We start from the raw sequence: 27,099 nt of genomic DNA on the forward strand, positions 1-27,099 counted from the left end.
TAAATATATAATTGAGTGACTGCATACAGTCCTGAAAACAATTTAAAGCTGCATGTGGGCATAAATCTTTTTTCATAGTTATCTGCAGGAATTCATGACAGCATAAAAAATGATGTCTTACAAAAATGGCCAAATGGCAAACCCAGTATGTCAGTACTAGTAGGAACTTCTGCCTTCAGCAGCATCACACCCAATTTCATGATGACTTTAACCACAGTACTATCACTTCTGAGCACTGTACTGATGCTTTTCAGAAAAAGTGTCAAAAGGATAATGGGAAGGATCCCAGCAATTTAAAAACACACCTACTGTTCTTTACAAATACATGCATGATTTATAAAACAGCTTAACTGTAATCTTTCTCTCGCTCCTGAGTACGCTTGGTATGTGCCTTTGCTAGAATGTTTTGTTTCACTGTTTTCCCTGCATAATCTGTATCTTCTGTTGTTTGTGTGGGTGTCTTGCTCGAAGACAGACGAGAGAGGGATTCTTTTAAATATGAAAACATTTTTGTAAAGCCACAATCACATAAGGAAAAGCAGGCAAAGAGTATTTTTAGCTGCCCTTTCTGTTTGTGCTACTAAGTTCTGCAATTATGGCATTTAAAGACCTCTTCAGGAAGGCAGCAGGGGCCTGAGCCAAAGCTCAGGTAATACCCTAGGTGGACCTGCATTGAATTTTCCTGGTATTGGACTGGAATGTGCACAATTAAATTTCTAAATTGCTAGGGGAGGGTATCCTTAGAAAACAACAGCAGTGATGATACTCTGAATGTAGCTAGAGAAGAATCAGCCTCTCATACACTTAGTTACTTACTGATCTCTTGTGCCAACCACCCCACATGGGAGGTTTCATGTCTATGTGCTTTTAGATTGTAAGAGAGGGAAGGGACCCATCAACTTCTTTTATTTTACAATTTCTGTGAAAGAGGTTTTCACCTTTTTAGCCATAAACATGCTTCCCCTGTGTGTCATCCCTGTCAGTTACCTGGCATCTACCTTATGTTCCGGTTTTATAATCCATTTCACCTGAAGATAAGATTGTGCCTTAAATTCTATATTCACTGGGAGATGAACTTGTCTTATCTAAATATACAGCTACACTGTCACTCAGAAAGAAACAGAGACGTGAAGCACCTTATGTGTTCAAGGATCTCAAAGCTCTTTAAAAAGAGTGATGGAAGTGCTGATGGCGAAAGGCAGTATTGTAAAAATCGTTGGCAACTGCTGATGTGGAACTTTTCATTAGCTTTTATGCAGCCTTTGACATGTCCACCAGTTTTATTAAGAGAATTAATGGGAGGCAGGATACTAAGATTGTTTCATCTTGTCCTTGTGGCATTGACTGTCAAAGAGATTGATGCAGTAAATAAAGTGTTCAGGGTAATAGTGACCAATTTGTGTGAATCTGATCTAACAACAGCTCAGAGCATGACACTGGACACTTTCTACCAAAAAAAAAAAAAAAAGTCCACAACAGTTGGCTTTAAGACACTGAGTTTTCCTCCTTCCTTTCCTCATAAAATGGCAGCCCTTCATCCAGGAACTGTCAGGTCTGTATCTGTCTCTAATTTCCCCAAATAAGAGAGAACACTGTTCTGTCCCTAGTCATTCATGAAATCCATTAATGCTTCTTTTGATTCAGAGAATACAATGGTGCTTCCCCTTAAACAGGCAGAGGACAGAAGCACCGCAGGAGAGGGCTCACAATTACTTTTCATGTTATATGCATGGGATTTTTATTCTGCCCTGATCACTGTAAGATTGAAGAGTACCTTTGATGTGGAAGAGGCCAGTGAGACCTGCACAGCCAGTCTGCCCAGACTCAGGTGGCCCCGCCACTGGGGAAAGACGGACTGCCACAAGGGCAGGACACAGACACAGAGAGAAGTCACTGCTTGGGACAGGCTTTCTGAAGCCTCCAAGGGCAAGTTTAGCCAAAACCTTCCCTACGTAACAACGATTTCAGGGCTAACCATCAGCAAAATCATCTTGCTGAATGCTCCAACACCTTCAAATAGGGTGTTCATCATATATAGGGGTGTTTTAATGGGCATGGTGATTTGACTTACTTGCCTACTTTTAATTCTTACTCCAATTATTCTTTGCCCCCACTGTTTTAGGGAACGGTCATTGAATCAAGTGCATTCAGAAATGTTAGTCCTCTTATGGTTTCACATGCTGCATTTTTTTAAGTAAAGGGAGCTAGTAGCCTCACTTCGATACATAAGTTCAGTATTTAGCCTTCTGATCTGCTCTCCCAGATTTCTTGCTATCAGTCCAGCTTCTTGTTTCTGTCTCTTCATCTGTCACAGAAGAGGGTATTCACTGCTGGCACTTTAAAAAAAAAAAAAAAAAGCAGACCCAGATATACATCCCACAGCATTTTAGAGCAGCTAAAAATAATAGTTGATGCAAGTAGTGCTCTTAAAGTGAAAAGTACCAGTTGATGCAAGTAGTGCTTCGTAAGTTAAAAGCATTACACGACCTCTGTTTTAGCTGAGGATAAACAGTTCTTACCACGGTGCAAATTAGTAACGAGGTGTCATTGGCAGAGATAGAAAAAGTTGGGTCTCCAGAGCCTTACTCTGGCACGCTGTCCCCTGAACAGCATTGCCTCCAAATGCAAATACTTGCCCTGAATAAAATGTTCATGCTTCCTATCTAAATTAACAACAGCCTTGAAATTTACAGTAATTAATGTCACCTTTTGACAGCACTATGGAAATACATCTACAGCTGTCATATGCAAAGAGAGGACTGTCTTAAAGCACTTGAGAGACTTGGCTCATTCATTTTTTCCAGGACAGTCGCTAATATGGTGGTTTAATGAAAGATGGCAGGAACAAAGGAGGATTCTTAATTTCAGCATTCAAATGTAATAATAATAGTTACCATGAAAATACGCAGAGACATTAAGTGACCTATGCTGAAAAGATTCTCCTTTGGCAAAGGTACAAGTGCAGAAGTTGGTGCATTTTTTATTAGCTGAATTAGCTGTCAGTGTGATAGTAACCAAAGAACAGTAATGGAGCACATGCATGCATCTCTGTGCACACACACACAAATACACACACAGATAGATGCATAGGATATAAGTATATTGATAAACATATGATCACACACGTGATTACACACACATGATCACACACATTAGCAAGACAAATACTTCCCTGTTGCAGACTGGAGCAACGAGCAAATAATATGTCTTATACTTTGCTCTCCTGTCCAATCTGGATTTTTAAGTTACTAAATTCCTGTGGCTAAAAACAATGTTGTCGAGCCTTTCAGCTTTCAATGTGTTCAGTTCAGGGCCATTGCTGAGGCCATCAGCAGGTTCTCCAGCTCAGTAGCAATAATGATGGTGATAAGAGTGACCCTTGCTTTTCCATTTCCTCCTCCTTACAGCTGCTGTTATACCTACCACACCTATTGTGTAGCTAGCCTCCTTACCCAGAAATCAAATAGACACTCTGTGCTGTGGTTAATGCTTTCTCTGAGTACAGCTTCAGCTAGCTGGAAATGAGGAAAAGCGTAACTCACAAGTGGTTTGCCTGTCCCCACCTTGCCTCTTTGATCCAGGGCAGGCATTGAGGTAACTCTTACCAATGGGACTGAAGCCAGATTTGAAGCAGAGAAGGGCAGATGTTAGCACTATCCCCAGTGGAGCTCTCTCAGATTTCTAGCTCAGGCTAGAACCCTTCCTTGTTTGAGGCTCTTGTATTGGTGGTCTGAAATGCATGTGCTTCAGGGGAGCAGCTGGTTGTGTGGTACAAAGATGATGCTTTTTGACCGAGAAGCTCATGGTACACACTTCTTATCTCCACCCCACCTCCTTCTTGGGAAAAAACAGGTTTTATCAAGTTGATGTAGTCTATAACTGTCTTTGTCAATTCTGGGAATTTAATCATCTTGGCGGTTTTCAGTCTCAGTACTCAGCTGTTCACGTGCAGCACCTCTAATGCAGCCAGCTCCTCCCTGTTCAGCAAACTATTCTTTAGTAGCTTTCTAGAGACTTCATAGAGACAGCCCTAGCACTCATGAGAAAAGTAAACCACAATCTCCTTCCATGGCCTAAGTAACCAAAAGGACTTCTCGCTAGCAAGCTTTCCTGTAACTGCAGTGTCGTTAGCCACTGAGCCACCCATGAACACAAGTAGTAATGAGTTGAATCTGACCTTATCAGATGAAGGGGGAAGCGTTTCTTTGCAGGAAGTGAAGCAAAACTAAAACAGAAAGTGCTTTTATTGTTCTCACAGAGTATTTAGCTTTGAGACAGTATTCCTTTGAGAAATGTTATTCAAAACATATCATGATGAAAGGTAAGATCTAGATCTAAGTTTCTGCCTCTCCAGCCACATCCTTTAATAATCTTTCCACACAATGTCATGTAACATTACAATTTCATGTATTCAGCTTTAGTCCCAGGTATCACATCCAGCTTTCGCCTCACTGCCAGCAGTCCTTCTGACAGGAAGACGGCTTTACGAGCTGGAAAGCAAGCCTGCTTCTATACAGCGCAGCACTGGACCAAGGTATTTGGGGTTTCTCAAGATACCTAATCTTTTTCTTTCAGTCACTGACCCAGAGATTAAGGAAAGGGATAACTTCATCCCAAAGTGTCCTGGATCTCATATATTGTCTCACAGAGCAACCAACGATCTGCAAAGTTGTTCCATCTCTTCTTTCTACCCTTTAATACATAACACTTAAAATAATGAAAGCAAAAGGAGTGCTAGCAGGTCAATCCCAACAGTTACTGCCACCTTTAGGAACACAAAAGTTAAATTTGCATGGGAATGGGCCATGACTTTTTTTCCGTGCTTCTAAAAGATGAGTTTTGGTGAACCCAACATCCTGGAAGGACAAAAAGCATGCTACTAATCAGTCATAATACTGTATAAATGAAGGCACTGAATACTAGTGAGCACCCCCTTAGCAACACATCCTATTACAACCTTAGAAATGTCTTATTTTTAACCCAAGAGTAAATGTTCTCATAGGAAACAATTAAGGTGGGCAGATACATGGCAGACAGGGATATGGGAAGATAAAGGGTTACCTGAGAGACAGCTGACAGGTATCAGAAAAAGAAATGGTCTAGTACTGAAGTGGTTGGGAGGAGTCCCTCGAAAAAGGAAGAAGCTGCCCTACAGAAAGGCTGATGGGACCTCTGGGAAAGGGCCTGCTCACTCAGCAGAAGCTCATGACGTCCAAATGGCAGGCAGCTGAACTCAGATGATCTGAGAATGGCTCTCATCTATGTCACGGACTTCCCAAGTCATGTTATCTTTTTCTGCCTCCTGATACCTTCATTTTAGAATAGTAATAATGACAACTTTTCATCTTTGTAAGTCTTCGTAAGATCTATGGATGAGAATCACTTAAAAAGTGGTCAGTATTGTTAATTATTATAATACGCTGTCCTGTAACCCAGCTAGTCTCTCTCAAAAGCCAAACAATAATCTAGCTCAAATATTAATTTATTATGGCAGTACCTCATCTTTGGTCAGCAGTGCTGTTCAAAATTTCTTCTTTAGCTCTGCTCTCAACATACAACTTCATTGTTTATGGTTCCACATGAAGCACAAAGTCAAACCACTCTTCAGTACATCAGGTTTTTTAACACATTAAAAAGATAGCATGACATGATATTGAGTTTCCAATAAAACTCCATCCAATTTAAACAGATGTAAAGAAGGACCTTCTTGAGCTTTTAACCTAAAAAATTCACCATAAACAGTAATATAATCTGTGCAAGTAGCCATAACCTTGTCTATGCAATTGATATATTAGGCTGTATTACTTATTCAAGTAGCGTCTGTTCTTTTTCTAGGCATTACAAGTATTGCCAGGAAGAGGTATCTCTTATTGCACATTTCTTTTCAGACTTGTTTCCTTACATCTGGACTTCCTGAAACAATTACTGGAGTACAAGGGCTGGAGAAAGTTAGAAGTGGGAGACGAGTTTTAATTCCAAGCTGAAACCAACTTCTTGTCACTCCTTCTGACTGGTGTAATAACGACAGAGCAATCGTTTTCTTTTGTTTGGGGAACTTGATCAGCAGACTATTTATTTCAAACGTGATTTTCTTCAGAGATCATTTGCAAATTGCTTCTTTCTTCTGCCCTTGTCAGAAACAAATGTCAGCATAATGCTGAAGTCCAGGACACAATACTCTACACCACAAAAAGAGTGTCAGAATTTGCACGGGGGCCTTCAGGGACACACAGGGTTTAAATGGCTAACACATTAGTTTGTAGATGACTCTTGGTAGCAGAAGAAAAATTGATTTTGTTTCCCTGCCACCTAGCACTCACAAAACACATTTTCCAGTTTGTCATCTCATATACTTGGCTAGAAGAAGCAGTAATTTATTTTGAGCAGATATTGCGTACTATTAATTCTAAAAATATGAGGCAAAACAGAATAATTGGAGTTGCAAGATATTTACTTACCTTCTACAGCTGATGCACCCACATGACAATGCTCTTGTTCAGGAATAATGGGCAGTATCTTTGTGGTCTGTGCAGCAAGTGGAATCTGTTGTTTGCTGGTTTTCACTATTGAAAGTTAAAATAATTTTTATCCATATTATTAAACAGCAAATACATCTGCAGAGTGTTAAGCACTGAATTTGCAAGTTTGAAAATAACTGAGACCTATCTGAACACAAGGCAGAGGTGGACAGCCATTTTTTCAGGGGGATTTCAGTGCCTAGAGATGCAGATACACATCAGGAACTCCTGAAAGTACTAACCATGTTTTGTATTTAACTTCCTCTTGATACTAGTGGGACTACAACATGCTGATCCTAAGTTTCCCTGGGAAGCAGCTTGAAGGTAGGCAACTAAATTGCTCTTGGAAATTTCACTAGTAGTGAAAATACAAAAGCATGCAAATCTGGGGTTATATAAGAATCTCCCAAAATACAAAACCTTACAGTTGGCCAGTTAAGCAGAAACAACTGACATTTAGAGTGTGAACTTTCTGGTTCATTTTCACATATGGGCAGCCCAGATTGCCACTCAGGAACGCATGATGTGGCCTCAGCGAACTTGTCATACACACAGGGAGAGCTACCGGGTATCATCCAGTTGTTAACAAAGATGACAGCAGGCACCTCAGAAGCAGGGAAAGGTGTGGTGATGCCTTTAGCACACTGGCAACACAGATCATTATATGATATCTTACTGGGATACAGATAAAGGAATGCAGAAATAGCATTGTCAGGCAAATGAACTCAGAGTTGTTGATCCAATGCATTTTTCAAAGAACTACTGTAGAACACAAATAATATTTTAACTCCAGGTCCGTCCTGTCCCTGACCATCCATCACTTCAGTAAACCTACAAATGGGTTTCTACTGAGTTCATAACAAGAGGATGAACTGTGCCACATATTTAGCTACATCCCTTCTCCACTGACTGTATCATTTGGGCTTCTCTCTTTACAAATGCAATTTAAAAGTAGGGTTTGGATCTTGGTAATTAAGCAACTGAATACGAAAAGCAAAGTGAAAATAAAACTGGGGTAATTTTAAAAATAGCAGTGGATTTTGTTTCACCCTCAGGATGAACCTGGAGAGAATGGGAATGTAGGCTGATATTCCCTTCAGAGCCTGTGTGTAACACTGTTCTGCATGCATGCAAACGGAGCAGAGAAAAGGCTCCTTGTGCATCAGTGCTCTATGGAAAGCACACAGGGGCCATAAAAAGCTCCCTAAAATTACCTGCATCCTATAGATTTTTATCCTCCCATCTGAAAAATAAAAAAAGCCCCAAAGTGGTAATAAGGCTTCACATTTTTCTCTGGAAATGTTGCATCTCAGAAACATGTAAGTCTGTGTTAAAGATTGAATACTATGACAAGCTTTGCTTTTCCCAGCATTATTCATCTAAGTTGCAGAGGAAAAGACAACTATTCATCTATGTCAGGGACTGAGAAGGATCAGAATCAAATGGGGGATGCTTGACTTGGCCAAGATTAAACCAATTTCTCCTTTCTTGGCTTTGCATCTATTTGCTGCTGTAGAAGATGTATCTATCTTGCCTGTCCTCTTTGCTAAAAAGAAAATGTATTGCAGAATACAAGGAGGAGCGAGTCTGAATTCACTGGGATGCCAGCTCTGACACTACTGAGCCAGCATTTGCTTCTCTTTCCACCTGTCAACTAAACTGAAGCTGTAGCAACACATCAGAGAGATGGAAGAATTTTGCCTATTTCCTCTAATCTTGTAGGAGAGGAACTATTATTTTAATAGGATAGCACAGAAAACAATACAGGAATTCAAATGACTGAGCGGAAATTTGTCTTGTTGTTTCTTATGTGCAAATTACAGCTGTCAAGCCCACTTATATCAAATGCTATGAATGTCACAAAGTCTAAACAGTCCAGAAAACAACTGCAGGCCAGAAACCCTGAGGTTTTATTCTCTGAGTCCTGGTTGTCACCATGATCCTGCAATGTCCTTCTTTCAGGATGAGTTAAACAATTACCACCCATCAGAATTAACTTTGCATTACTGTGAGCCAGACAAGTGAGTCAAGGAATCCTGTATTTGTATCCTAAAATGTAATGAACCAAACTATGACTCCGTGAGCCAATGGAGTATCACTAAAAATGGGAGAAGTATACCATTTGAGCAATGTAGAACAAAGCATGATGTTTGAACTAAGGTTGCCCACACCGACTGTAGAGTAATAACATGATGATACTAACAATATGATTCCCTGTCTGCACGGTCCCATTCTAGCTTAGGAATGGGAGCAGGCCTTTTTTTCCAATAGACCTTATGCTGCTTTCAAAATAGGAAAAAAAAAACAAGGAATGTCATTCTTATGCTAGGAAAAGAAGGTCTAAATGGGAATTTATAATGGTAGTTTTCTAGTAATATAAATTCATACTTAAGTATAACCCCTATAATTATATTAATGAAACTTCCAGTATGGAAAGACCCTGCTAGGCAGATTCAGTCTAGGTATTAAACGCCCTGATTTATGCAGTCTGTTTCCTGTGCAACTTCTTTTTTTTTTTTAAAAATGTAGTGTACAGTTCACACACACTGGCCTGCTCCCAACAAGTAATTCTATGCCATGTCCCCAGGCTTTTTTTTTTTTAGGATACAGCTATATGAGAATAGCTATACTTAATCAGTTACTAGTAGTGGAAAAGGTACTAAAGTGGTTTAGGGAAAGTGGGATAAGGAAAAGGTATAACAGCAGGGTAAGTACAGCTGCCTTCCCTTTCTCTGGAACTGAGGCTGATTTTAAGCAGTAAGCTGTGCGTGACAGTTTAGCAGTTTCTATCTGAGTTCTTTTAAAAAACTGTAGGGAATACTGTCTAGTCTAGTCCTTCTAATTGCTATTATTAATTTATTAAGTTGTTCCAAAACCTCTTCTACTGCCTCTTAAATTTGAGAAAGCTCCTCAAAGAAATTCTTGCAATAAAAGTCTCTTACGTGGGAATCTCCCTAAAATTTTCTGTCATGAACACAAAGCAAGGAATTGACTTTTCTTCTATGGATTATTTTCCATGTGCTGCTACTATCAAGTCCTATTTGATACAAAAATGCTCTGTGTCTGGAAATACAGATCAGCCACTTAAAGAATACTTACTTCTTGCACTGAAGAAAAAGCACCCTGTACTCTTTCCCTTCTCTTGTGGCTGCATTTAAGGGCAACTGTGTTTTGTCAATTGATACCATTCAAGGGACTGTTTTACATAAACGTAATGGCAGGGCCAGATCCAAAGTCTAGAAAACACGCTCTGTACAGCCCATGCTCTAGTGCATACTTTTTTGGCTTAACAGCACAGACAACATTTAGTCAACATTTATGACCAGAATGCTTTAAAGCTCCCCTATCCTCACTATATGTGCTTAATCCTTTGTAGTACCATGAATTTGGAAGGCTGTAACTTTAATCCTACCCTAGAGAACATACTGTACATTTTTCCTCCTTTCCTGTGGCCACTGGACTTAATGGTAATGATTCATGGACATAGAGCCACTAACAGTTTCACAGAACTGGCATCCATGCTGTAAATTATCTTTTTGTAGGACCACAGTGATATTAAGACAGTAATTCCCTGAGCCTACCTAGGAAATCATTCTCATTCTCAAAGTATAGGTTTCCTTCTTGTTCTTCCCTTATCCTTTCTGAACTGTGAATAACCTTTTAGTAGTACCTATACATCTTTTCATCTATATGATATATGGTCACATCCTCTCAGATATATAGTTATTTAGTCTCATTACAGTGTTTCCAGGGTGGTTGTATTGTCTTCTGTGGATCTCAATGTTTTGTTTCAAGATTCCAGGCTATGCGCTTATGATAGTTGAAACATTATCAAGGGCTGTCAAAGAAGTCATCTATAGCTATTTATAATCCATTATCACAGTAGCAAATCTTAAACTTAGCAACTGTGGAAAGAGTAAACTCTTTTCATATGGTCTTGATTCCACTTTAAATTATATTGGTAGAAATCGGGAAATTGACTGAATTGACTGGAATTATGATGTGTGAAATCAAGGACTTTCATATTAAAATAAAACCCATTATAGCAGTTCATACAACTAAGCATCTTTCTGGGTTAAATGGATAGATTGAAGTGGCAGGAACATAGAAGTAAGAATGACAGACCAATAAGGGATTCCTATTCTCTTCAGTAAAATCTAGTAAAACTAGATTTGAATATCCATAAACCTCCATCATCAAAAATGCCTTTGGATATACAACATTAAAAATGCCATTGTGAACATGCTGATAAAACAGGTATGGTATTAGTGAAGCTACTCAAGACAAAAGATGTCAGAAAGATAATTCCTTTCCTACGGGATGAAAATAATGAGATCATAAATATATCTTAGACGTAGCCAGCGCTTTAAAAGCGAGGAGCATAAATTGTACTCGCAGGAGAGTTCAGACAGACAAGGAGCTATTCACTCTTTTCTAGGTAAAATTGAAATGCCATGAGTTACTGAGTTCTAGAGAGAAATTATTGAGTCTCCTCTTACTCCTGAAGAACTAACAAGACAAACAGTGAAGTACCCAGGCCTAGCCAAATTTAAAACCATTTTTTCATTTGCTGGCTTTGTAGTTGTTCTTGTTTCGGAGGGACATTGGTTTGCCATTCAGAACTATTATTCTATATGTTCAAGTTAATCTTTTTAAAGATAGAGCTCCCTTTGTGAAACCAGAACTCATGGAATTTATTAAAGCATATGACTCTTTGAGCAATATCAGTAACACTCAGAGCTACAGCTGCTAATTTCCCCTCACACAGAGATTTGTTACCAAATCATAATTTCTGGAACCAAAACTTTGAGTTTAGCTATGCCATTTAAATTATCTGTGCTAAACATACTACACTCTCAGAAGACCACATTTTAATTCCTATCTGAAACTAGAAAATTGTACTTTGTGGGAATTTTTCCCTAGAAATAGGCTGCAAAGTGCCAGCAGAGCCATTCTCTGAGTCCTGCTACAGCCATCCATTCCACCCTTTGGTAGCAGATTTTATCCCAAGTCATAAACGCATAGAGCATACATACACATGTGTACATGTCTCTATACTTTTCATACACACACAAAGAACTCAGCTGCCAAACCTCAAATGTGGCACACAACATGACCAAAAATTAAAAGGACGTAAAAAAACCAAAGTAATTAATGCAACACATTTGGAAGACTGGGAGAAGCATTCCCACATGATATACGTAAGTCTTCTTATAGTATTATTGTCAGAATTATTTTTTTATGATATAAAAATGTTTCCATAACATAAGCCAGATCAAATTTGTGTAGGATCAAGGTAATTCTGAAACAAACCTGACGCACCCCTTGACAGGAAAGACTTAAAAGGTCTTTCTTGACCTCCTCATGCCTCAAGATTTGTTAGATTTTTATTTTACTTCTATATTACTTACCAGGAAAAGGATGAATTTTAGCAGCAGATACGGTTCTTCTTGCATGTCTGCAACCCTTTCTTCTTAGAATAGTAGAAACTGATGTTGCTACTCTGTGTTTACAATCTGTTTTAAACAAAATGTGTTATCCTCAGCTATAGAATTACATACAGCACTGATTAGAAGGAAAGCTGGTAAACCCTTATTCTTAAACTGTTGAACACATTCCATGAAAAAACAGGAAGGTTTTGAAATAAGGTGAAGAGGAAAACCAAGGGCCAGATGTTTTATATTTTCCTGAATGAAATCTTCTGGAAAATCCATTCAGGTTTGCCCCTTTCAAATTATTCCTTCCCTTTTCTATCCTGTGTACATTGAACAAATTTTGGAAGGTTATCAAAAAAGTACATGTTCCAATACAGGTTCGGACTCACACTGCTGACAGTGGAATAGCAAGGATGGAGTGTACTGGCATCCTAGGAAGCTGACAGATTCTTTGCAAGTCTGGGGTGTTCATCTTTGGAAGCACAGTTTGAGAGCAAGCTCTACACCACTCAGAGAGAGAAAGATAGAGCTGGGTTGAACACCTCTGACTGTTCCTCAGCACCCAGTTCATAAACTCCTCGGTCTTTCCATCCTTCTGCTGCTCTCTTAATACTGTGCTCTTGGTGGGGTTATTGCAGGTGATTGTGCAGCTGTTATGGTTAGCCCTGTTCTACAATGACAGCAGTTCAGGGCTCAGCCACCTTCTGATGACACGCTCACTCCAATTCTACATAACAGAATTGATTTTTATCTTTTTCTTTTGAGAACACTAGAAAACTTCAGCTTTAAGAAAGTCATTAAGTTAGCACTATTGAGGTCATGATTTTTTTTGAATAGCCAGTGGACATCTAATGTGCTGAAGGCCTAAGCATGCACTGTAACAGTTAATGTCAAAGGAAGCTCTGGAAGTGGTTGTAAGACAAGAGTGGAAGGGAAAAGGCAAAAGAACTAATTTCTAATTTAGCTCCTTTGTCATGGATCAGTTGTAACCTCCACCAAGTTTATTTGGATATTTTATTTTATGCACTCATGGAAATAACTTAATTAAGGTTTCAGAGAGTCTCAGAGTCTGCCTAGCAGAATGTCTTGCAAGGTCTCAAGAGGAAATGAATAATTCCATATTCCTTAACAGCTTTCAGTGGTGCTCAGAAATTAAGAGAAAAAATACTAACTGAATTATGACTGGAAAAATTCTTAGCAAGTGTTTTAGGCACATAGTAATATTCTGCTGTGTTCTTTGGGCACCACTGAAAAAAGCAGTATGTAGACTTGCAATTAAAGGTAGCATCGTAACATATGCACATAAGGAATATAACCCTTAAATTGCACAACAACACCCTTTTATGGGCTTGTCTTCTTATCAGTAACATATTGATGTTGTTTATAATGTTATATATTATAAACTTAACTAATAAAACAACTATTCCTCTATTAACAGAAAATGTATTCTAGAAGCAAATCAGTAATTAGAAGCCTCAAAAAGGCATCTTTTCCTCCCTGCTTGTGTCCATGACAATTCTGAAAAACCTGCATTTAATAGAAAACTGATGTTTAAGAATAAAGGCAGTAAATCATTAATCATCACTACTCATAGTTCTGCATTAAAAATGGGATGTTATGACTCAAAGCATAGAAAATCATACTCATGACATTTATAGGTAGCTTTCACATTACAAATAAAAGTCCTTTAAATTAGAGGATTTAATAGCCCACTTATAAAGACCTAATTTACACTTTGTGGGATTTTTATAGAGATAAAATAGGTCTCAGAATTTGGTTCTAGCAATTAGTAAAAGGTCATGTATTTTAACCAAGATAATCTGGTAAGGAGTTTCTTTAATCATATGGGAGGGGGCACAGATTTGCCATTTTCAGCAACTATTTTGCTTATTCATTAAAAATATATGTATAAAATATTTACGTTATGCAAAAAACTCACAGAAATATTTCGTGTGTGGGCACTCTTCTTCCTTCTGTTCAGTTATGATTAAAGCTAGATTCCTATTGCTCTTTCGTTACAAAACTCCCTGTGGATACAGTAAGGATGATCAGGGGAATGGATATGGCTTATCATTTTTTTATTACCCCTGTGACCAAGGTCTCCATTCGGCAGCTCTGGACTACAAGGGGAAGGGCTATCTTATTCAATCTGCTTATATTGGTCATTGGCACTTCTGCTTCAGACCTTCAACAAGGTTAAACTGTAATTATTTTATCTACTGGAATCAGTCTAAAACCAGAAGTTCATATCACTAAGGATCATAGGCCACCAAGCATCTGTCAAAAAACCCATATTTCATTCACCATCAACAAGCCTGGATTTGCATCCACAATTCAGAGGTGAGAGATGAGAGGTGATAGTATCAATCATCTGAGTATTTCAGTCCCTCTATAAGAAGCTTTTACCATATTACAATTAAAATATTGGAGTCTGAACCACATTAATAATCAACAGCTTTGTTATTGTAAATTCATACATTTTTCATTGCATAGAAATCTAAATTCATGCAGATTAACTTTTTGTTACTTACAGTTTTGTTCATTTTCTTGGACTATTTTGTAGATGACGATTGAAATAGTAAACACAAAAACTACTGGAATCATAGTGAGCCAAATGATCTTCGTCATACACATTGGATCTGTCCATAAAATGTAGAAGAGATAAAATGAAGCAGGAAATCACTGGCAGACAAGAGCAGAACATTCGATCTCGGTAAGTTTTTGGACCATGCCTATCCCCACAGATAAAAATTTAAAACAAAAGAGAACATTATGCCTTTTTGTTTCAGCCTTCTTTGTTGTTTGAAATTGTTTCCTATCTAGAATTTAGCTTCATTTTCACTTGTATCTATCTCCTCATGTCTGAAATAGTTATACGTAGCTAAGTGAATGAAAACTTTTCCTATTTGTATAAACTGTTACACGCAACTCAGCCAGGAAGAAAATGCTTCAAAGATCAACATTTATATTTAAGGTAGAACAAGGGTAATATATATCCCCTCTTTGTTTGGATGGAGCACAGAAGGAATTGGTCCACTGTCCAACACTGGCATTCTCAAACTCCTGGCCCATCTTCATATATGGGAGAAGGTAAGATTCTACATACAAAAATTTTCTTATCAAAAAGTGAGGAAATGCCACCAACAGGACCCCTCTAGGGAGTTCTTTTAATTAAAGCTGCCTTGGGGGAGAATCAGCGTGGGACTGGGTGTAGGAGGTAGGCTGCTCTTTCGGACAACAGCTGCTGCAGAAATGCACCCACATTCCGCAGGGAATTAGTTCAGTAACTAGTACAAGCCAGGACTATATACCACAGAGAAAGGATGTGGGGAACTTTCCTCCCTGGTTGTTTGAAAGACCTTTCAAACTTCTTTGGCAGCTGCATGTTAATGCATACCTTAGCATTGTCAAATAACTATTTTAAAAAACAGCTACGTTACTATGACTCATATAAAATCAAATTACAGACTATAGCCAAACCACTGTTTTCCTTTCCTTGACTTAGAATAGTATAATTAGACCTACATCAACTTCCCTTGTGTATCTTCTCCATTGAGAAGTCATGAGGTAACTGCCAATAGCCCCATGGCTCTTTGAGGTAAGCACAGCTCATCCCTCCTAATTCAGAACTAAAAATATCTTTTATAAAGTCATTTAGGCTCCTTTCAAACAGCGTACTCTACCCGATCTTGTAGTGACTTGTAATGACTTATATATAACCCTCGCTTAGTAAAAGCCCTGAGCACCTTTTTAGCTTTGTTTTGAAGTAAATAGAAAAAAGATGCGTTGTTAATTTTTATTGTTAATTTGAGATAAATACTTCCCAGGTAAATCACCATTAGCAAAGGGTGGTTACCTCATAGTTTTGACACAAGTTAGCAGGGCAAGTTACAAACTATACTCCTCTCATAGCTAGACTCACTTGTTTAAAACAAACCTAAGCTGCCCTCTCTTCTCTAGGATTTTACCTGGACTTATTTAACATAGGTTTAGCTAACTCCAAAACACATATTTTTTTCCAGCAAAGGTACAGCATAAAATGCATTTGCCGTACAAAACTAAATGAATGTAATAATTCAGCAATTCCCAGATGGCAAGCATTGCATATAGACAGGCTGGAAGCCCTGACCATGGTGAGGCAATCAGCCAAAAAACACAGCACAAAGAGAAATTTAAAAAGCTGACAGGCTGTCCTCTGGGAAAACTAAGCCTAGTTCAGCTGAAGATTTCTCTTCTAAGTGTACCGTAGTAAGGCTGTGTAGTAGGATATTGCAGTATGACATTAAGAAAAGTCAAACCTGTCTCCTGGTTCTTATGCCACTGAAGTTAACAGGAATTTTTTAATTTACCTCCAAGACAACAGGGTTATGCCATTAACAGGGAGGGGAGAGGAAAAAAGTAATTCCAGGTTTTGTCATACATGCAATTTGTGAGTCTGTCACCGCTAAGCAAAAAGATGTACAGACACTTACTTTACTCTGTTGCTTCTAGGGAAAAAAAGCCACAGCTAAACCTGCTTTAAATCACTATAAAAACTGTCAGTTGCCTACTAAAGATGGTCTTTTACTAAGGGATGATGAAAATTATATTCTCTTCTTGTGAAATACTTAAATACTTTCAAATGGTTGCTGAAAGCAGAGAACTACCTACTGGAGATTTTTTGCAAGATTGATATTGTTTCTGGTTTGATTTCCATTCTGACTTTCCTTTGTAACTTACATTCCACGTAAGACTTCAGTTGCAGTGAAATATTTATACAGTCATTTTGGTCTTCCATCATTGCCACTAGACAGGAATGATTTAGGTATTCTTCAGCTGCATTTCTTCCTCTGACTATAGAATTGTTGATGTGGATTTCCAGCAGGTAGTAAGTATTATGCTCTACTTCTTCTTTCTCAGAAACCGTAGTGAAATTAAAATATTTATAAAAATAAATAACATCTTCTGTTTTCACTTCAAGTGAGCCTTTTGCTTTTGGAAATAAAAATTAAAACAAAACTGTTATATAACATGTGGTAGACAAAGCGACAACTCTCAGGAAGAACAATAAAGTAAGTTCTCTGTCTCATTTGCAAAAACATACAGTAGGCTTTTACATTATTGACTATGATAAAATGGACAAAAGGATACCATGTAAAGTTACTCTGAACAGATCTGAGGAGTATTGATTATCTATACAAAATATATTTCCCCTGCAAATTATAGCCCCTTTTTTGCTTTACTACCAGCTTCAGAGCTTTTCAGTTTTTTGTTGTTTTGTCGTCTGTTGTCAAAGGTAACAGACAAAAATCAGGCTATGAAAAAAAAAAACCCTAAGTAAAAGCCATATAATGATAGAGATTTGAAGTGTACCTCTAGTCTATCTGCTATCAGTTGCAGAAGGTCCTTGTTTTACTTCCAACCACACAAGCTGTGAGACTTGCACAATGTTAACAAGAAACATAGGTAGGTAAGACATTGTCAGAAGTGTTAGAGTTGTACAGGTATAACTGAGAACAGAGTTTGTCCACATATTTTTTGTTTTGTTATTTTCCACACTTGTTAAGACAGCTATTTTGTAATAAGAAAATGATGCAGTTGGAAAAGAACTGCATTTCTTATATTCAGGACTTGGCCTGTTGCCCATGTTGCTGACAATGTTAGGAAAGCAAAATTCAGAGACATCCTCTTCCCCAAAAGTTTCCAGATACTTTGCAAGTGTATATGGCACAGAAGGAATACGTTGCTACTGCTCTGAAAAGATGTGGATGTTGCTGAACTCTTCTTTGTATTGCTGTGCCAGTCCTTATGCGGTGCTGCCTTCTATGAAACATGCAAGGCCATTTCTGATACTACATAGTTGTGGATATCATAGACTACAAGCACAAAAATGGTTATTTCTTGTATAGCTGCCATCTGAATAGTTACCATCTTTGAATTAGTTCAGATACTTGCTCACAACCTATCTTCATATAGTATCAGCAATCTACAAACTGACATTTAAAAGCAAATTCAGTGTAAAAACTGATCAGAAACTACAGCTCCTTAAAAATAAATTAAATATTTTAGAAAATTTAGCAAGATTAAAAGAACAAAGATGGGGATATAAGAGCATTCATAAAAGCCAGATGGCAGAGGTCAAATTTGCAACAGAAATATTCCAGGTGGCACCCTCCTTCCAGACCAATACAAAGCGCCCTGAAGATAATGACACACACCCCCCCCCACGATTTTATACAAAATCCTCAAAGAAAAGAAATCAGCATTTTGCTGCCGACATGTTTCACTGACAGCCAGGAATGAACACCACTGAGAATCTGCCATAAAACCTGCATTTTCTAGCCATGCAAAGACAAGCTAAAAAAAACATTGTTCATAGACTTGCGAAGACCATAGAGAACCAGCAGCATATTATAATTTTCTTTTAACTACCAAATAAAAACACGTCTTTTATGTTGTAATTAACGACTTGAAAATTAAGTATTTCTCTTCCCCTACTTACTTTTTTTAGCTACTGACCCTGATCCCTGGTGGTCAACATTCACATCTCTCTTGGATTCACACTCTGTGTGTTTAGTATGGGACTGTTGTTCCTTCCTGGAGGACTGGCAAATACATGGAATATTTTGGAAACTGGCATGATTTACAATGGCCTTCAGCAAAACAGTCTGGTTTTCTCTTCTTTGTTGCACTGATCTTTTGCAAGAATTGTTAAAAGTACAAAGTGGAAAAGTGGTGGTGTTTGATGAACAGGTATCCATGCATGACACAATTACAGTGTTAGCTGTAAAAAAAAAAAAAAGAGTACTATATTAGCAAGACAGTCATACAGGACATACGGACAAATACGTGCATGGAAGCATCATGTAACAGATCCTTTAACCATCTTACGATGAAACGCACTGTCTTTCTTGAGGGTTATGGCAGCACATTGAATGCACCAACAAGTGAGAGAAAGCAAGCACAGAGTCTTCCCACAACCTAGATGCTGGATTTTATTGCTGAATTGTATGAAATCTCTTGTAATAGTAACTTGAATTTGTGGTGGTATCTAGTCACATTCCTGTTTCAAAGCTGCTCCGATTTGATTGTACTTGAAAAGAAGATGAAAGCACTCATGTTTGGAGAGGGAACTTAGCCCTGGAACTGTGCAGTTGCAACGCACCAGTGCAATTATGTTGTAAAATAGCTATAATCAGAACGAAAACTTCCTTTCCAATGACACTGAAACCACACAGTGAAAATACACAGAAACGCTGCCGAATCCTCAGACCACACCCTTCATGTTCTCTTATATTCAGTCAACAAACACAAATCTTAATTATGACCATTGGTTTTGGTATTCGTAGTCAAATTTCAGTATTAAACTACTGCAGCTAGAGTACATTAATGCAGTTCTGGCAAGTAGCAAAAAACACATAGAATTAATTATTAATGAGTGTTATTTTAGCTGTCTTCCACATTGAAGCAGGGCTTTATTGTACAAATCGTGCATTTTTACTTGAGTTAACTTTGAACTGTTTTTTCAATATTAAAAAAAAATTAAGAATAAAAAGCTTCTGGGAGCCCAACATGAAATATGTATTTACGAATACAAATAACCACTTCCTGGAGTTGACACAGTACTAACCTATAGTTTTGTAGCTGAGCTTCCAATTCTAGTAGTACTCTTGCATCTCTATGAAGAGGAAATTTTGCATCTAACTCCCATTATGAGTAATTGGAGTAATATGTTCATAAATCCTTATGTATAGAGAGAAAAACATAGCCTTTAATTGCTCCAGTGCTCAGCTGCAATCTGACAGCTTCAACAGGCCACCTGTGCTCACATAGCAGCAGGCTGACCTCAGAAACGGTTCAGTGAAGGATTTCAGACAGGATACAAAAATAAAAGCCAAAATCTAACGCCAAAGTCAGTTATCTTCACTTTACTAACATTACATCAGAAAGTCATAAACTCCTTATAAAACATAATAAATTGAAATGTAAAATACACATCCTATGCAGGTAAGAAAATAATTAATTTTAATACAAAAAGGAAAAATGTCAAGACAAAATTTAGGGCTTGATCTTTCCCTGAGGCAAGTCAAAACATTTTCCTCAAAATGCTTACAATCTGACCCACGCAACCTGGAGTGGAGCAAGCTCTTGAGGTCAAATTCTTCCAGCTGAAGGAGGTGTTTTGTTCAGAGCTTCTCTGTGGAGATGAGCCAGGAGCAGAAATTGAATGCTTATTCTGCTCTCATGGCAAGGTGTGTGTGCATCTGGGCAACCAGTCTAAAACCACTGCTACAGCTCTCAAGGTCAACTAATGGTAATTCCCTACCATACCCCTTTCACCAAGAAATTTGTACGTGGACTTGGGAATCCGCTGACTGTGCTGTGCCAGCAGTCTATGTACAGCACTATGAAGTCCATTTTGGACTTCACACACGGCTAAACAGGCTCCAGAGCTTCCTGTGAGCCACGTTGTAGATATGTAAAAGGCATGTTATCTGAGTGGAAAAAGTTTAAATGCTGTCTTGTTAGGGAGAGTGCTTACCATCCTCTTGAAAGATCTCTACTGAGAAAGCCATTCAAATTACGATCTAGCATCAGTAAACTTTATTTTCTTCCAGCTCACAGGACTGTGGACTTTCTAGGGAGGGATACATATTGTTGAACACTGTAAGTAGGGCTGCAAAAAGACTAGACTTTCCCAGTGGATTACATGGCAGACAGAGAGCTGTACCCACAAGAGGCTTGCTCCTTACTGCAGGACTGGGAAGCACTCTCCCAAATGTAAACATCACTAGAAATGTGGAAAGGGTTTTGTGAAATAAGAGGATCACTGAGTTGAAACCATGCAAAGTATCTCTAGGAAACTGCTGTATATTCAAAGATCTGTAACCCGTATGCTTAATGTTAGGAAGTTCTGTGATTACAAAATTCCTTTATTAAGCCTCTATTTACAGGGTGTTTTTCCATAGAAAATCCAATTCCATTAAAATGAAATTATTCACTCTGATGTTTGACAGTAAGGTCAATGTTTTTTTCTGGTAATAGTCATGTCATTGTTTATTTGCATAGTCTCTGCTAGCAAATACTTTGATTACTTCTGTATGGAGGTAAAACATTAATTATTCCAACATCTTAAACTGACTCATCAATTTTATGATATTCGAAACTTATGACAGCTTACCAAGTTTGATCATTTATAACCTATAAAAACCTATAAATTATATTCTAGTTACTGTCATGTTTATTCTTTGTGGTTAATGAAAACAGAAATGTAAATATAAGTAACCTAATCTGGATATATTTTGATATTAATTTTTTTTTCAGAAAATTATGCTTCATAAATAATTTATTTCATGATGCCTGGGAATACACACCATTTGTCAAAGAGACGCTTTTTATTATAACATTTATCTATTCAAAAGCTTACTTAGGAATGGATGTGACAGAACTATTTTAATATTAATTTATTTATGGATTTTTAAGAAAGCACTGAATGCATAACTTCCACACATATATTTTGCATTCATCCTAAATCCAGTATTGACCTTTAGGATCACCAAGATGTATTTGGGATTTATGTTAAAATATTTGCTTCACTCAGTTACACCTATTCCGCTCTACTTTTTGTCAGATTACCACTCCATATCTCTTTCACAGACAGTATCTCATACCAGATAGTAATTGTATGAAGTTTTATAGACATTTAAGTATAGAAACTCAGAAAAAGTTATTTTTTAAGACATCAGTACCTGCTATAAAAGAACATACGTATTTTAACTACTCTCTTCATGATGAAGATAGTAAAAGTACAGTTGCATGGAAACAGTTACCAAAAATTTTGCAATGTATGTAAATGAATGACAAACTCCTTTCAAATGACCACATATAATTAACTCTGTTGGTTAAAAATCTAATGAAAAAAATCTATACGCTTTGCAAAGTCCATATGAGTACTGCATCCTAACCATCGCTTTTAGGAAAGCATGTGCCAACTTTTCAATTGCAATCAGACTTTAGAATAAATAAAAGGCTATTTTAAAAGCTGATCACTCACCTTCATGGATTTTGAAAAATTCAGGTAAACATAAAATAAACATGGTAATTATTCCAAGTACTAATCTGAAGAGTTCTGATTTTCTCAAAAGCAAACACATGTCACTGAAGCACTCCCATCTAGCATAGTGGTGGTGACTTCCTTCCTGGTTTAGCTTTTAACTTAGTGCAGACTTTATGCAAAATAACGTCTATTCATTTCCTTTTTCTAATATGACTTTTCTTTTTACTTCTCATTACGTTAAGTTGTAGAGAGCCAAGTTCTGTTCTTTCATTGGCATAGATGAGGATGATTCAAATGAATATATCTTCATATAACATGAAGATAAAACTCATGTACCACGACGAAAATAAGAGAAAAATCATGCATAGAAACTATTTTATTCATTTGAAGCAGTTTTGTTTTAGGAACATCACCCCCTAATGGCCACTTTCATATACCTTCTAAACAGTAAATAAATCATCTTTGTGAAGGAATTTTGTTCTCATTTGGCCAAGAAGATTTTTAAAAAATGAGTCAGGCCCTCATTATAAAAATGAGGCAGAACCACAAGTCAGATATGGAGATTTTATTGTTTTATTTACATACATACGCATTGGGGTCAGGGGGAAGATCATTTTATGTAATACAGAATCTTTAAGACTTTAATAGACTGTTAATTTGATCATTACAACAAAGTTTCTGATCTGGCAAATATCTGATGTACTAAGTACAATGAACTGAGTGTGAGATGTTCGTATTATCATTGCTGCTGTATTCTTAAAAGACAACAGATGCGTTGCCAATCTGTACAGAGTCTTCAGTGTGTATGTTACTATCCTTTACACCACAAGAAGACTGGATAGAGCCATTACTATTCCTATACATTGTAGTCACAATTCTTCAGCTAAACTTTCCAGTTGAAAAAGTGAAGTCTTTCATTCTGACAACCACCATGATATTCCATAAATTCTTCTTACAGATGAGACTGCAAAGAACATTTCTGAAAAGTTCCAAATAAAAGTACTCTGAATAATGCGTAGGTAAAAAAAAAACAATTTGACTCAGAGTATATACAGTAGGAAGGATTTAATTAATTCAGAAAGCTCTCTTCTGATATAGTATTTTTCCCACAACCCATTAAATATTGAGTACTACCAAAATGAAGGAATGCTGTTGAAGTTAAAATAAGAAATGTCCTACAAACCTGAAATGCCCTTCTTGTCATCTAGTTATCTCAGAAGATGAGTAAGCCACATGGAAGCAAATACAGTATTCATTCTATAGAAAGACTCTTAATGGAGCTGTAGTGAATATAAATTTGTTAATATGATATTTTAAATGTAGCACTTTTGCAATGAAAGCAATGAAACCAAAGCAAAACGAACTGACTTTTTTGACAGTATGGGACAACAGAAGTAATAAGGATACAAAAAATCATAGGTATGAATTTAAAAAGTAAAATACACCCACTGTGCAATTTATATTTGTCCTCTGTTAGCAAATTACCTCTACTTTGTGAGAGGCTGCATTGCCCTTTAAGTATCTTCCATATCAGTTATTTATATTTTCCTCTTTTCAAAGTTGCATGGTGTTCACCCATCCTTTCTGCCCAGAAGGAATGGAGAAAATACTGGAAAATAACAGGAGGACTTTGTCAAGTAATATGTGTATCTATCCCTTTCTGATACATTCAGACTTTCATCGTTGTTGGTAGTGCGCAAGGTCAGAATAGAAATTGCCCTACAAGATCACATCCAAATTCAGCCTGATATAATAATAGCCTGTGGAATATGTTGAGTTTCAGATTCTACAGAAGATGATTTCCAAGAACTCTGCAGTAAGCAGATGGGGAATAACTATTTTAGGGCTATTGTGATGGCACATTTTAGTTTAGAGTTCAGGAGGGCCATGTATGATCTGTCCACACATCCCCCAGGGACACCCTAAGCTTTAGACACTATTACCCTCAGGCAGTTGTGTGTTCGTAAACTAGCTGAATCACTTGCCTGTGTGTGGCCTGACCTGCCAACTGACCTGAAAACCATGTGTTTTCCTTCTTGGGGACACGCTTCCCTTCACCTAGCTGGTAATTTTTACACAGCTGGAACAGCTAGTACCTTTGAAAACCCTATCCTTTGGTCAAATTTAGTTAAAATTGGCTAAATTGTTTAAAGTCAGCCGGGATGAGAACTGGCAGACAGATGAAGCACACAGCCACATAGGTCACATTTCCTTACAGAATTAGGCAAAGAAAGCACTATATACCTCATTACCGCATCGAACTCATACCGCCACGCCTCAGCAATGATCTCACACGCCCTTAAATCAGTTTTATCAGTTGGAGGCACATCTGACTGTCACACAGTCTATTAATTTGGAAAATTATTCTACCTTTGGATGGCAGCGGTCACAGGTAAGGTGTTGCATAACAAGGCCGGCAAAGGCTGGAGCATGTTTGCCCATCAGACGTTGAATACAGGCTGCCTCAGCACCACACGGTGCCAGGGTTCTGAGAGGAGGTTAACGGTTGCATTGTGTGTCACTGCAGATTTATTTCACTTAAACGGGGGAGCGGGAAGTTACGGAAATGCTTTGCGGTTTTAGAAGACAGGCAAGGGTACTCTGGGCCAGGATGAGGCCTTTTATGGGTTTAATCAACAGAAACCCCGTAAGAGGGGAAACTGCCTCCCCCGCCGTTACACCCGCCCCGCCGGGAGGGGGAGCGCAGCGCGGGCGGCGCCGCAGCCTGAGGGGAGCAGCCACGGCTCCGCCCCGCCCCGCCCCGCCACACGCGGCCACGCGCGGCCCCTGCCCTTGGGCGCGCGGAAGCCGGCGGTTGGCTGGCGGCGGCGCGCACCTCCCGCCCTGGGGCAGGAGGCGGAGCCGGCGGCTCGGCGGGCTGGGGGCGTGGCGCGGCGCCCGGCCCCGCCTCTGGGTCTTCTTCCCCCGCCCCGCCCCGCCCCTCCCCCCGCGTGCGCGGCCGGCCCTGGGGCCGGAGCCGCCCGAGCGCGCAGGGGAGGGGCCGGGAGCGGGGCCCATGGGGATCCGTTAGCGCCGGGGAGGGATCGCCCAGTGCCCGCGGCCTTCCCCGGCAGAGCGGGAGCGCTGGCTGCCGCCGGGGCGGAGTGGGAGGGGAGGGGAGGGGAGGGGAGGGGAGGGGAAGGGAGGGGAGGGGGGTTCCGGGGCCTCCCTTGCGATTTTTTTCTTTCCCCGCCCCCTCCCAACCTCGCCCCCTTCCCGGACCTTGAGAGGTGAGAAGGGCGGTCGGGGCTTGGCAGAGAGAGGAGGGGGTCTGGGGCTGCCGGGAGGGGGAGGAGAAAGCGAGGAGGAGGAGGAGGGCGGCGGCGAGGGGCAGCGAGGGGCGGGCTCCCGCTTTTCCCTCCGCCGGGCTCTCGCCTGCCTGCCGGCTGTGGCTGTGGAGAGCGGCTGGCGGCCGGTGCTCTGAGGAGTGTCCCCGGGGGCGCGGGGGGAGGGGTAACGGTGCCCGGGCTGAGCGCGGGCTGGGGCGGGGGCCCGCGCCCCGCCGCGGTGGCAGCCCCGGCAGGCGGGGGCCTGGGGAGCTCGCCCGGGGAAAGTGCTGGCACCCGAGCGGGGAGGCGACGGCCTGATGCAGGACCGGGGCGGCGGGGGGGGGCTGTTGTCCAGGGCACAACGCCGACGCGCATGGAGATGCGGGGGTCTGTGTCCCGCCGGGCGGGGGTAGCCCCCGTGGCTGACTCAATTCAAAGCGTTCAGAGCGAAGACCCGGTAAAAGTGCACTTAATACACTAGGCTTTCAGGTATTTGCCCATTTGTTTGTCTCTTAACCTTCACGATCATAGTATGAAATAGTGAAAAACTAATTTTTTTTTTTGAGACTGGTCGAACAGAGTAGAGCAGCGACTACCAAAATGGGGAGTGGTGTTATTACACGGGAAAAAAAGACGTATAAGTGTGGAACATCAAACAACTGCTGTTTATATATATATTATTGGTTCATGTTTTTCCTTAAAGCCTTTTTGTGGCTTTGGGCTTTGAACTCGCACTCATTTAGCTGTGTGAACAATGATGTAGCTTAGCAGTCCAGCTGAAGTCAAGCCATCTATGGCTCATTATCAGGGTGTTTCAGAAGTAATGTCAGTTTTTATCCAGTAGTGTCAGAACAGTAGAAAGGGAAGGTTTGGGTTTGTTCATTTCTTTTACTTAGAAGTTAGTTGTGAAATTATGTAAGCTAAACTCCAAATACAGTCTTATTTTCAAGTAAAAATATCACTCAAGTCTTCTTACTAGCATGAATAGGAATAAAAATTTGAACTCATGGTTATGTCAGTGTAGCTTTTGTATCTAGACAAACTCTATGGTGGGGATGGATCCTTTTTAAAAATAGATCACAAGATGTATTTTCATGAGCAGTTCATTAATGATCTCTGATCATTTCTCCTGAAGGTATTTTTGCATGAGAACTTCCAGAGGCATATGTGGATAAATATTTAAAAAAAAAAAAAAAAAAAAAGGCTTGTTCTTGAACTTCATAGGTGCATTCCTGATAGAGGAGATTGTGTTCCCATCTTACATTTTTCCTCTTTTCCACTTGCTGAACAGTGCTAAGGACCATAAAGCAGGATAGAACCAAAATAATAATAATAAACCTAATCTGAGTCAGGTAGTGTTTTCCTCTGCCATGTGTCAGGCTTCATTGAACTGTCCCTCGAGTGTGTCCTCTGGATGGGCAGGTCCGCTACCAAAGCCGGCATGTTTGCTCATGGCAGTAGATTTTAACACATTGTGTTTCACAGAAATGCAATGACTGCAAATTTAAAACAGAAAAGAATTTGAGTGAAGATGAAAAAATCTTCCATTAGACCACTGTGGTCAGACAGTAATTGCAAAGTGTCGCTAACAATGACAATTCATGTTGATGAACTTGTTCCAACTCTCTGGACTTTTGTATCACCAGTGCTTTTAAAAAGATTGTTCTTTGGTTGTGTTGATGTCTTGTGTTTTTGTTGATGTAATTCAGTGTTTCATGATGTGGTAAAGAAGATTGCCTAGTCAGATATAACATGACCCAATAATGAAAGTTTCTACAGCTCTTAAGAAATTACAGCGTGATTTTACATTTCCCTTACAAAACTCTTACAATGGGGAAGTT

The 27,099-nt window shown here is 39.3% G+C and overlaps 2 protein-coding genes across 3 annotated transcripts in view; one reads left to right on the plus strand and one right to left on the minus strand.

Moving 5' to 3' along the window:
- Positions 1–346: 346 nt before the first annotated feature.
- TMEM156 (transmembrane protein 156) lies at positions 347–22,086 on the minus strand. The gene is made up of 8 exons (XM_050895543.1): positions 21,987–22,086; positions 18,435–18,716; positions 16,673–16,924; positions 14,485–14,592; positions 11,930–12,037; positions 8,690–8,692; positions 6,459–6,563; positions 347–489 (listed from the first exon to the last, which is right to left on the minus strand). The coding sequence occupies exons 1-8, from the start codon at positions 22,084–22,086 to the stop codon at positions 347–349; spliced, it is 1,101 nt and encodes a 366-aa protein (XP_050751500.1).
- Positions 22,087–25,719: 3,633 nt separating this feature from the next.
- Positions 25,720–27,099, plus strand: part of KLHL5 (kelch like family member 5) — a 62,773-nt gene continuing 61,393 nt past the window's right edge. For both annotated transcript variants that reach the window (XM_050895731.1, XM_050895732.1), the window contains exon 1: positions 25,720–25,747. The gene's annotated coding sequence lies outside the window, so the exon portion shown is untranslated. The remainder of the gene's footprint in view (positions 25,748–27,099) is intronic.

This window comes from Gymnogyps californianus, chromosome 4, assembly GCF_018139145.2.
Source record: "Gymnogyps californianus isolate 813 chromosome 4, ASM1813914v2, whole genome shotgun sequence".
NCBI lineage: Eukaryota > Metazoa > Chordata > Aves > Accipitriformes > Cathartidae > Gymnogyps > Gymnogyps californianus.

What these genes read in the sequence shown, in the direction of transcription:
- TMEM156 (XM_050895543.1), bottom strand. Translation starts at nt 22,086, where the DNA reads ATGTGTTTGCTTTTGAGAAAATCAGAACTCTTCAGATTAGTACTTGGA. An exon ending in ACTGAAGTCTTACGTGGAAT is followed by an intron (nt 14,593 to 16,672) that starts GTAAGTTACAAA and finishes TTTTATGGACAG; the next exon opens with ATCCAATGTGTATGACGAAG. An exon ending in GGGTGCATCAGCTGTAGAAG is followed by an intron (nt 490 to 6,458) that starts GTAAGTAAATAT and finishes CATATTTAAAAG; the next exon opens with AATCCCTCTCTCGTCTGTCT.